General features: G+C 50.6%; 1 protein-coding gene across 1 annotated transcript in view; it reads right to left on the reverse strand.

Moving 5' to 3' along the window:
- LOC131210351 (transcription factor hamlet) overlaps positions 1–12340 on the reverse strand; it is an 87043-nt gene that overhangs the window by 33334 nt on the left and 41369 nt on the right. Inside the window, exons 2-3 of the mRNA XM_058203583.1 lie at positions 4852–5039; positions 4596–4772 (exon numbers count right to left, since the gene is read on the reverse strand). Coding sequence (XP_058059566.1) covers positions 4596–4772; positions 4852–5039 — 365 coding nt within the window. The remainder of the gene's footprint in view (positions 1–4595; positions 4773–4851; positions 5040–12340) is intronic.

A 12340-nucleotide genomic window follows, 5' to 3' on the forward strand; every position in this document is an offset into this window, starting at 1 on the left:
GTGATAGCGCCGGGCCTGGTGTGTCTTGATTTTCTATCCTTCCGGGGCTGCCGCCGACCGGACGTCGAAATGTCCGTTTAGGGCCGGCACGGTTTTTGCTGGTCTGCCCTACACCCTCCCCCGGCGAAAACCTCAACCTGACGAAAGTTTGTCCCAACGCCACCACTTTAGGGGACCTGCGGGTTGGCGAAAGAAATTTATTACATTATTACACAAGTTTCGTACCGTCGACCCCAAGGAAGGAGTCCAAGACAGGGCGCCGAATGGCTAGCGTGTTTCGGTCCCGGTGTCTTACCCTAGTTCGGGCCCGCCAGAGATATGATGGCTTCATCCTTTTCGGTTCGGTGGGTTCGACGTTCTCTGCAACATATTTTCGTCCCTCACAGTAATTCTAATATTCTTGGCCCATCGCCATCGCTAGTGGCAAGCTGTTCCCCGGGAGCCAAAGACGCAACGCTTGGGCCGAGTTCTCACCCTCGCCCTACTCTCGGGTGATATCATTCCCTGGGGCCGATTATCCTCGGCGACTTGTTACGCCGTCGCTGCTGTCGGGGGAGGTCAAGTGCGTGCGACTGACGCGGCTGGATATTGCTTTATGATTTATCGTTTATTGCTTTTTATGGGTGTATGTGAGTGACCCGAGCTCACCGGTTCGCTTCCTGTTCGGTGGAAAATTTTGCCGACCACCCTCTCTGAGGTTAATTGCTGCCCATTTACTTCTTGTGTCTGCCGTGATTATCCCCCCCGTTACATAGAGCACCGCTGTCCACCAGTTTATCACTGGAGGTCCTTTTTTCTTGTTTCTGGCCACCAAGAAATGGGTACCGGTCAAGTGCAAGTTTGTGCCACATCATCCACATCACACCATCGTCTGCAAAGTTGACCATCGTAAAAATTGGACCGATGTGTGCCCCAAAAAAAAAACAAGAAAATCGCACACGGTGCCGTAATTCAAACCAGACGGTGCTGATCAATAAATCTGAGTGCCGCTAGGTTGTAAACATGGTGCGCAGGGCATAAAACAGTGTTTTATGTCATCGTAGTACTTTTACAATATCTTCTTTGGAGATGCTTGTTCTCGAAATGCTCCAAAGAACTGAGTGTTTTTTCTCTCCTGTTGTGGATCATAAAACCAGGAACACCACCAAGACCACATTAAACAATTGTTCCTTAATACCTTTAATTCTGCCTCGTTATCTGCAACATATCACGCCATGGGTGATTAGATCATCTCTAGCTTTCGCTCAGACCATCCGGATTTTTTCTGGCGGTTCCGAACCATCCCAGAAAAGGACCCACTGAAGCGGATCAGACCGGGAAACATAAATCATAAATCTCATACGCGAGCAATCAGAAACAGCACACACGGTCGACGATGCTCCGGGCAGCTCTTATCACTCTCTCTCTCTCTCTCTTTCTAACGGCAACAAATAAATGATTAAGCAATAATAATAATAACAGTTGTAATCGCGTGTGCCGGCTCATGCCAGGATCTGCATGACGGCCGGTACGCTGACGGCTGCCATCTTTCGGGCTTCGGTTGATTTATCCGAAACTTTTTCCGCACGATTACACCGGAAAACGATTCGCCGCAGTCGCAGTCGGTGGAGGATGATGACGCCGGAATGCGCACATTGCCACTCCCGTGCCGCCCTAGGGGTGGCCAACGTTCAATAATTGATTTGATAATCGAACCTCGTCACGTGAAAGGGCGCGTCGGCGGATGGAACTGTTTTGACTGAATCATGCCTCAAGCAGGTAAGCAGCAGACAGTCGGCATGTGCAATCGTGCCATCGCGCCATCAGGTGGATCCCCGCGCAAGAAAAAAGGCGGAAAGCCCTGGTGCACTCCATCAACCCACCAAACCCTGCTGTCGCCAGGAAATCAATCTTCCCTCGCTGCCCGGCTTCTTGCCCGATGACGATGATCTCCGGAATGGATTGTCGCGCACACGCCAAAACAGCAACATCATAATCAACCAAACCCCGGCCACGGGCCACCGCTGACGCCATCAATAAAAACCCATTTGAAGACGCGTTGACAATCTTATCCATCGAGTAAACCGAGGGCCGTATGCATTCGATAACCGAAATGAGCAACGGGGCATGGCAATCGTGCCATTTAGCCGGGCGACCGTGCGCCATGGTATTTCGATTGTTTGTTGTGACACAATCGTTTATCGGAACTGTCACACCAAAAAAGAAAAAAAAGAGCAGGCAAACCATCAACAGTACGCGGTCAGTCCATCATACCGTCGAGATACTCCGGACAATCGTGGTGGGTCCCCCGGAATCGCAGCCCTCAGCGGGTCGGGAATCCCTCGAGGGCTTAAGCGGAATTAGATGAAGATCGATAGCAATCTCCGGCAGAAGCTCGATGTCCACTCGGACCATCAATCACCGTATCATCATCACCTGGGTGTGGAAAGTCACTCCGGTTGCGCTGCCCCGATACGGTAACACTGCCGGGGCTGAAAGGAACGAAGAAGCTTCCACAAAAATCACCACCAACAATGGACAAAAGCCCATCGGAGCACGCAACCGAACATGTACTATTGCTCCGGAACGGCGCAATGGCTCTTATCGTCCGGTGAGTCACTTTGATTGTCAACCCAAAATCCAATTTCCGTTGGCCCAGTCCGTGCCGTGCCGTGGAACTACTTCCGGAGGTCCATAATTAACAGACGGAAGCAGCGCAGCCGGCAAGATGAGCACCAGGAGCAGATTGCAAAAATTACCAACCTTCAACTCAGGCACACAGAAAAGGTGCCCATAGCCTCGCCAAATTGCTTGCAGGACCCAAGCGCTACCTGAGGGAACCACATGAAATGGTTGACGTTCATGGATGGATGCGTCAAAGGTACCCCTCCAAACGGTGCTTAAATTTGCTATCTTCAGCTGATTGCCGTTGGCTGCAAATTGGGATCACCACCGTGGATGATATCCTTTCTTGGCTTGGCTTTGCGCAAAAAGTGTGCAATTTGACAAGGTGGTTATTAATGATGCATCTTTCGCTATGGGTTCAGTGATGAAGATGAGGCAGCATGTTTCAGCAACCAAGTAAAGAATCTGTCCGAAGCAGAGATCGATTCGTTCTGGACACTTTAGATCACCGAAGTCTCCTTCGAAGCCGATCACGGGAACACGATTATTTGTACAATTAACAAGGGAACAATTACGGCGCTCCTTTTATTGTCCGGAAGCATCTTCAAGTAATTGATTGTAACGGTTGCCTCACCGCGAATCGAATTGATTGGCCCTCAAAAAGTACTATAATTAGGAAATGGCAACAGTTGTGGGCACTATCGAGGGTAATTTATACGTGCCACGTAAAACGTGCAAATCTCTTGCCCAAACAAACCTATCAGGCTGCTTTTTACCAACAGCACAACGACGATCGTATTTGCTCCCGTCGTAATACGAGCGGTAAACACGCGGAAGTTCCAAATTTGGGAAAACCACGACCATAAACGAAACCCAACCCAAATGAGCAACGTGCTGCGGTGTGCCGCGAGCCCATAACAACATTATCTTTCGAAATAAGAACAGATTCGTTGCTGGCCGCATCGACGACAGCCAAATGGTTGAATGGTAAACACTGTAGCCCAATGCTTTATTTGGCTCCCGTTTCGTACACCGTTTTTATGCTTTATCCGACAGCACAAATGGCAATCTGCAACCGCCACTGGCCGCAACATAATCCGGAGTAGGGACAGAAACGCCGACCCGAACAGAAAAAGGGCAACGCGAAAATCATAATCCTTCGCGTTCGTGCCGGAGCGTGGTGCGTTTGCGTTCCACACCGATTTCGGTGACAATTTGCCAACTTCGGCAGAAAAGCGCAAACGAATAAAGACGTTGCTGTTAGTGACTCTATTAGGAGATAAAAAGCAACAATCATCGTTGATTGTTGATTGCCGTGAAAAATCCCATCCTCAACCACTTGCCACGCGGTGGCCACGGTGCGGTGTCAATTTTCCGCAAACACGCCTTCCCGGTTCCGGATGGTTGCCGCTGAATTCAATATAAGTTTCCGCAACGGGGAAAAAATGGGAGATCAAAGTTATTACGACACCACGGGAGCGCCAGTACGCAGGAGCAAGCGAGCGGCCAGCCCTCGCCGGCAGGCGAGCAAATAGAAACAGAAACAGGCAACATAACACGATCATTAGTGTACCGCAAACACCCGTCTCCGCTGAAGCTTGTAATCCGCAAACTCAGCACCGCAGCCGCAGCACAAAGGAGTGTGCGAATTATGGCCGTTAAACAGATTTGCCGCTTTTGGAAAGTAATTGTCGCGCTCGCAGCACGGACTGTTCCCGGAGACACCCGACAAAAAAAAAGTGAAGCAATCGGCACATGCCAGCGAGGCATCTTAAGGAGCTCACTCAGCTACGGAGCAGCGCAACGTGTTGGGGTGGCTACTATCTTAATGATGCGTTAACGGTTCCAGTCACTGCAGCGGTTGGCTAGAAATTGGAAATCTATCTTCCAGTTGGCACTCCGAAACGTCTAACGACCCGGAACAGCGTTGGAGAGGGTCCTGTGGCACACACGCGTGATTTCGTTTGATCGTTTCTCGGCCCGCAACTTACCTCCCAGGCGTACCGCCGATCGATCGGGTCCCGCACCAGCTTCCCAACGAACGGACCGTACTGGGTCCCTTTCGGGATGGTCTTGAGCGCCACCACGGACCCCGTCTGCACGTCCAGGTCCGGCGGTGGGCGCTGGAGTCGAGCCATCTGCAGCAGGAACTGTTCCGCGCTCTGTAGCTACAAATGAGAGAGAGAGAGAGAGGTTTAGGAAAATGTTGCCAAGAATCGGAAGGTGTTGCCACCGAATATGCCGCACCTTTAGCCGTTCGCGAACATCATCCTCCGTGGGTAGCAGGTGGTGGTGGTGCAGCGCCGACGGGAGGCTAAGCTCTGGCGGACCGTGCTCGTGATGCTTGCTCATCGGTATCACCTGCAGTCCGGGAGGCACTTCGAGTTTTGCTGGCAGTCCACGGGATGCGGCCACTGAGTCGTCGCCACTGATGCCTGGAAGAGTAGCACAGAACGAGCCGGCTGAGTAACGGTTGGCAGCAATGAACGCCTCAAGACGATGAATTTTCGAGACGAAACCAATCCACTCGACACAATCGGGCCACTTGACTCATTACTGAGATTTCTAACCCCAACGTGAAGACAAATGGAATTGGTGTGTGATGACTTCACCCAGTGGATTCGTTAGACGACGCTTTCAACCGTAACACGCTTAGCGTTATTAGACAGCGCAATAATGTTTAATACTTTATGTTCTTTCTGTCCCGAAACTGAACCCCCTCCCCGTTCCGTGTTGGTGAAGATCATTTGCTTTTCGGGCCACGATCTTCGGGCAGGCAGAAGGGGATCAGAATCAAAGACGGAGATTCTGCTGCATCTCCAGCCCGTGAGACGTTCTCAAAATTTTACTATCGCCCGCTCCGTGGACGAAATTTATTTAATGTCCACACGCTCCAATTAGCGTCGGGGGGCTCAGCTGAAGAGCTTCAATACGGAGCAGAAAAGAACTGATAATCTTTGGCCGGCACTGAGCGCACGCTGGTGTAAACACGTTAATGCAAATGTCGCAACATGTCACATACTTGAAAATCATTTTACGACCGCGCCACATCGGTCTGGAGTCTATCCCGGGCCGGTGGCTTCGATAGCCATAAAGACGGGTGCGCATCACGCGTACTTGAAGCCGTTCGATCGCCTCTCGGTGGGGTCAAGTCCTCGGGTCTGGTTTCGAGTTGCGCCTGAAAGCCAACATCGAGACAGGCATATGGCCCCCCACAAAAAACTCCGTTCTTTGGATACGCTTAATTGGTCTGCGTCAATTCTATGGACGAGATTGTCACTACATTTAGCACTTGACTCGACCGACTCATCTCGATGACGCGTTAGGTCCGTATCGACGGCTCCGATTGCTCGCAGATGTTAGGAAATAAAGCCAAGAGATTGACCTATTTTTCATACCAGATCCCCACGCTTTGACCAGCGGCACTACCATCAACAAGTGCGGCCATCCCAAAGCCACTTAGGGCGTCTTTCGACTGCAAAGTGTCACCGAAAAGCCGGGATAGAAAACATGACCTCACACCCGGGTCTGCGGCGACAGATTTGAGGCACTTTGGCCGTAAAACCGTTAACACTTGCCAGCTTTCCACCACACCGCAGACGGCAGCGAAAAAAAGGGGTAAAGGGCCGGGAAAAGTCAAGCTACATTTTACGACGGCACGAGCCACGCGACTCTCACTCTCTCTCTCTCTCTCTCTTTCTGGGCACCCTTCGTGCGCATTAACCGATTTAAACACAAACACTCGAAGGTAAACTAATTTTATTCTAATTTGCCGACGACAGTCGGACCAAGCACGTAGCGGCATGCAAACAACAAACATTTAAATATCGGTTTCTTAAACCCCCCGAGGGACCCCGGACGAAACTTAAAACCCCGGAACGACGATCCTCGACACGGTAAGGGTGCCGGTGCCGAATCCTGGAACCGATTTTCTGCGGAACCCACCGTTAATCCTGCGTGAAATCCGAACCCGATGCCGACGGCCACCGAACCGCTGAAGGGGGCCCCGAAAACGGATCTTGCCAAATCGCATCAACGAACGGGATTTGATTTTCCAAGCCAACTGGCCCAGTTCGGGAAACCGGAGGAACCAATGCAAACGGAACCCGGAACAAGCAGTCAACCCTTCCCGGCGCACCCGGCGGTTCGATCAAGATGTCTCACAGTCCTTTCGCGCGCTTCCTTCCTGAAGATCCTTCTGGTACTGAAGCAATGATAAAAAAAACGCCTCACACAGAAACGGTGGACAAAACAGAGGTAAACATTTAGACGCCGAGACGCCGAGGCCCCGAGGGTGTGAACCGGATTTGGTGAAGCCTTGCCACTTCTCACTGTACGATGTCGATGTCTTCCAATCTGCCCGAAAATGTTTGTTTAGCCCTCGTCAGTGACACGGGCGCCACCGCCACGGCTGGCGAGTGCACAACCCCATAAAGGACCCAATTACAAAGGTTTACCACGTTTGGAAAAGGACCTAATCAACAACTGCAGTCCGGGTCCTGCGACCGAGGACCACGAAGCTTCGCTCTACACCGGGCGATTGATTGAATTTGTCGACCGAATAGGGCAACTCTTGCTTTCGGACCCGTAAGCGATTTTATTCCTTTCAATTCCTACCGGAAAATACTTGCGACAAAGATAGTTTCAAAAAAAGGAACAAATCGACAGCCCCGGAAGACACAAAGTCTGCTCCAAAACGCCATTATTGGATTGGGTTTTGTAACACCCATTCCCAGCGCAACTCTGTAGCAGAAAAAGCGCCCAACAACGGCATGAATGAACTACAGCGGCACTTGCCACGGTTGTACGATCCCGCGCAACAAAGTGTCCCTGGATCGAGCTGCGCTGCCAAACGAAGCGTCTCACACTCCGAATCGTGCCGTGTCACCAAAAACCCGAAACAAAAACAATATATTTTGGCCATCTAACACTCTCGTGCCTTAAAAGCCATCCTTCCCAGGGCCAGGGCTGCTTTTGTTTCAATTTTTTTTCTTCTCCCGAATCCCAGTAAACAAACCATTTGCGTCCCCGGCCGCGGTCACGATGCACCCAAAAAGTGAACCGTGGCCGAAGATTCTCGGGTGTCTCGGGTGCGCATAAGACAAGTCCAGCGGCTTGACGAGACAATGTTGTAGCATAAGCTATTGAGAGGCGCTCGGCCGATGCTTAGAACGCGGTCCGTCAGGCGGGGGGCAAAAATAAACAACGACAAAATAGCTCCAAGATAAGACCTCTTCCGCTGGAAGTTGATACTGCTTCGATCGACGGGCCGCGTGAAGATTCCAGCTTCGGTTTATGAGCGTGTCTCAAGGCGCGAAACCGGGACTACAGTGTAGCAACGCAGTGTTATCGTAATGAAGCATCGCGGTTGAGCGAGGTTCTAATGCTGCATCGGCTACATATAGAAGCGAGGAATCCGTCACCAGACTCTGTGGGTCCCAATTTTAAATCAATCTCGGTCTTAACCAAACTAAAGACAGACAACGCTCGGATTGCAGCTCAGTTCCATTTCATCACAACGACACCGTGCTGTGCAGCATATCTGGTTTCAGCGAACGAAATGGAAAAAAAGAGGGCCACATCACAACGAAATCGGAAGTGCTCAAGGCACATGGGCATATGAATCTCTATTCGGTTCTGTCTCTTTTTGCCGTTCCTTCTCCGGTCCGATTAAATCTCTCAAGTGCACAAATAGCTCATGATCTCATGAACATCATCACCACAGCGCGGGTGTGCTGTGCACCACATGCCCGCACCGCCGGGCCTCGATCAGGTCCACCCAAACCCACTTCGTCCCACAATCGAAAGCCAACCGCACTCTCGGCGTTGCTGTGGTCGGAGACCACGCGAAGGTTTTATTTCTTTTTATCTCTCTGACGACGTTTAGTAGTTTATCTGGCTGTTTTTTTTTATCTTCTATTTTGTTCTTCACGCGTGGAAAAGCGGAAACAGAAGGCTTCCTTTCGATTGTAACGCATCACGCGTTGTGGAACGTTGTTCAATATGTCTGCTGGAAGAACGCTGCCAAAACTCCGGACTCAAATCCAGAATCGTGTCAAGTCCGTGATCATGCGCCAGCATACGACGAGAAACTCTATCTTCCTGTCCTTGGACTCGTAGGCTCTCTCGTAGACGTCTTCTTGCACGGACCCCGAAAGATCCACCGGCGATCCTCCGCTCGTCCAGCCAGAGAAGCAGCAACAAAAAAAGGTACCAGTCCTGCACTGCCAAACAACAACAAAACAAAGACGCGACGCGAGGAATATCCTGTCTATCTGTTGTTTTGTTTCGCTTGTCTCTCTGCCCGCAATGCCAACCGGAAATGATGCGGTTCAGCGACGGTGAATGATAACCGCAACGCAGGATACCAGTTTTCCTGTTTTTCCGCACCGTGCAACGCGCCGGAGTTCCTTTATGCGTTCTCGCATTCCGGTGTTTATTCAGGATCTTCGTGGCTCGTCGTTTTGCACTTGCTCGGACGCCGGAGCTTGGGTTCGGGGAAACGCAAACAAAACCACAACACAAGAGCAGCCTTTGCCTCGTCCATTGTTTGTTTGCTTGGTGCCAGATAATGCAGGATGCGCCAGCAAGCGGAAAAAAAACAAATCCTCTCGTTGCACTGCACCACAAATGAGTGCAATAAACCTATTTCGCATTAGTTCCACAATCTAATGTTTGGAGAGGATGCTCGGTCGGCCACACGACCGATGTTTGCAGTTTGCTTCACCACGTTCGCAGCGCGGGTTTGATGACCGACCGGGCCTGGCGAGGTCCTTGTAAATCTTTCGAAGGACTCCACTAAACCTTTCCTGCAGTGTTAAATCACACCAATCGTAAAAAGCCACAAAAATGGAACCACTCGTAAAACATGTGGCGCTTTCGAACGCTGTAAGCGATTATTGTGTAATCCATTATTCAGTGCCCCCGCGCGATAGGGGGTCTTAAAAGATTTGCAAATGAGCAGCACCGCACCAATCATCGATTGGAACGAGCACACCACCATTTGCCATTTTCTCATTAAGCCCGATTGGTCTCAGGATACCTTGCGGGGCCCAAAAATCGCGACAAGTGTAATGAGCTACCGAGCGTCTAATCTTCTGATAAAGGTGCAAAAATAGGCATTCGAGCGACCCGATCTGGCTTATCGGGGCCCTCCATCGTAGGGCAATGAGTATTGCCCCAATCATTGCCCGCTGGCCATTGCGAAACAGTGCCCTGGGACACGTGCAGTACACACAGTCTGTGGCAGGACGAACCGAACGGTCCACGCTGCCCTCCTTAGAGTGGGGCAGTGCAAAGCAACAGTACGTTGCCTCCCGTTGGGGGCTATGTTGCAAATAAAAACGATAGCATTGCGGTAATAAATTTCATATTCATACACACGATACTGCTGCCTAATCAGGTTCCGATTTTGATGTTCGCCCGGAGCTCGTTTTGGGCAGGACCTTACCTGGCCCCCAGTACCTGAAGCAACAACGGTAAACATGAGGCATGAACGGTCGAGCATAAAAATATGGAATCTGTCACGGAACCAACGGCACGGGCGGTGGCAATGGAATGGAAAGTATTGGTCACCGGTGGTGGTGAATGTTATTTTTAATATCGCACTTAGTTTTACCTGTTTTGTGTAACTCGTTTACAACCGAAATAAACCACACACGCACCCCGAACGGTCGTCCCCGAACAATTAATCGTCCACACCCGTGGCGCAATCATCGCGGTCCGTGGCGGTCCGCCCGCTAGGATACGGAGAGGAGGACCCCCGATAAAGAGAAGGGCCTTCCTTTCTCCTGCCCGCTTATTACCATTAACGGTTTTATACCGAACAAGCACGCTCGTATTAGGCACATAAAATCAAAAGAAGTTTTACTCCCGCGCCCGATTCCAACTCGGAACAGAAACGGCGGACCAGAGGGCAAAGACATGGCGAAAAGACCACCGCGCGAAAATTCTCCATTATTCAATCATAAAAATTGCGTTGGCGAGAAGATGGTGAAACGCGGGTCCGTCCGACCATCGGAAAACCTTAATTACCACTATATCACTCGAAAGCCTGCGCTACGAGGCGCAGGGTGCTCAAACGGTGCCCACTAAAAACGCCCTTTCGCACGCCCGACCTGGGCGAGGAAATTTATGCAAATCGGATAACGGTCAAGCCATTGTGGAGCGATTAAACAGACGATAGGGCGATCAGATTCGGTCGGTACCGAGCGATGTGGGGCCAAATTGAATGCGAATAGAGGAGCAGCGCGCAGTGGGTCCTATCGTTTGTGAAAAGGAAATGTTTAATCATAATAAATTTTAATCTAATCACACCGAAGAGCAGGAGCGAGCATTTCACATGATAAGCCACCAGCCACAAATATCCCCGAAGGAGTCGTCAAACATTTAAAACAACGTCCTTCTGTTAGGCTTGGTTGCTAAAACCCCTAGGACGCACTCCCATACCTGGCATCATTAGTTGCACATCAACCATAGCATGGAAAATGTGGTTTTCCACTTTTCACCTCAAATGCTGGCCTCTAATTTTTCCACCAAGTCACAGCCACTGTGCCGGATTCAGTAGGATTAGCCGGCAATCACGGGTAATCGAGTTTCGCCACAAGCACACAGACACGGGGAGCTACACTGTAATGCACTTCACCAGAATCGATCGACTAAATAGTGATAAGGTAGTTGTGAATCACGTTTTACGGGCGGCCACAGTCATCTATTGTCGGTTGCTGATATCACCGGTTCCGTACGTTAATAATTCATTTTTTTGTATCTCAGCACGAGCTTTGCGCAAACGGAAACAAGCAAGTTGTCACTGAATTGAAACTTTAATTAATTTTCCACAACATTCGATCATCCTCATTCGACAGTCGATCTTCACAAAGCTCGGCGATCTAAGACTCCGTCGCTAGCGGCGTACTGAGCCAGCAAGGACGAACCGAACCAAGGATCGGGCCCCGGACAGGACCGACCGAATCACCGACGACCAACACACCGGAAGAGAGCGACGAGCGATGGCCGGGTTTGTCTGTCTGAGGGAGATGCTAAGAATAGACTAACAAAGTTCTTCCCAACATGCATCTTCATCATCCGCAGAACCCATCGGGGTTCATCGTGCCCTCTCTCATTCTCCACTCTGAGGGTGTCTCTCTCTTCAGCACGCTTCTAGCCTATCCTTTTGCCTCTCTCTCTCTCTCTCTATCTCTCTCTCTCGCTTTTTGTTCGAACCATTCACACACATTTCCATCCTCGGCTTTGTGGTTCACTCGGGACTCTCTCTTTCGTTTATTATTTTTATCGCGAAACACACATCGCGCGCTTGTGTCTCTTTCGCTCCGCCGCAGGACCGTGGCTCTCTTTCGCGCACTGTCCCGCTTCCCCTATCTCTCTTGTCTTTTCGAACCGAAATCAAAATCGGTCTCAGCAAGGGGTTGTTTTTCCCCGAGCCCATACGCACACGCAGGCAAGTAACGCACACTGCAATGGAAGCGGCGTCCTTATCGTGTTGTCATGGAAAATCAGAAATGAATCGCGTGACAACGAAAATGAATCACGGTGGCGATGGAAAGCGAGACAGAGGTAGAATGAGAGGGACAACGCAAGCAATGAGAAAGAATACATTTCGTGAGTGAGAGTGAGCGTTCTGCTCACTCCCTTCCTCTGCTCCATTCCACTTTCCTCAGGAGATGATCAGCAGAAATGAAGAGACCCCGGTTCGGTGGACCGAAGTGCCCGATAAGGA

The sequence above is a fragment of the Anopheles bellator genome, chromosome 2 (assembly GCF_943735745.2).
Source record: "Anopheles bellator chromosome 2, idAnoBellAS_SP24_06.2, whole genome shotgun sequence".
NCBI lineage: Eukaryota > Metazoa > Arthropoda > Insecta > Diptera > Culicidae > Anopheles > Anopheles bellator.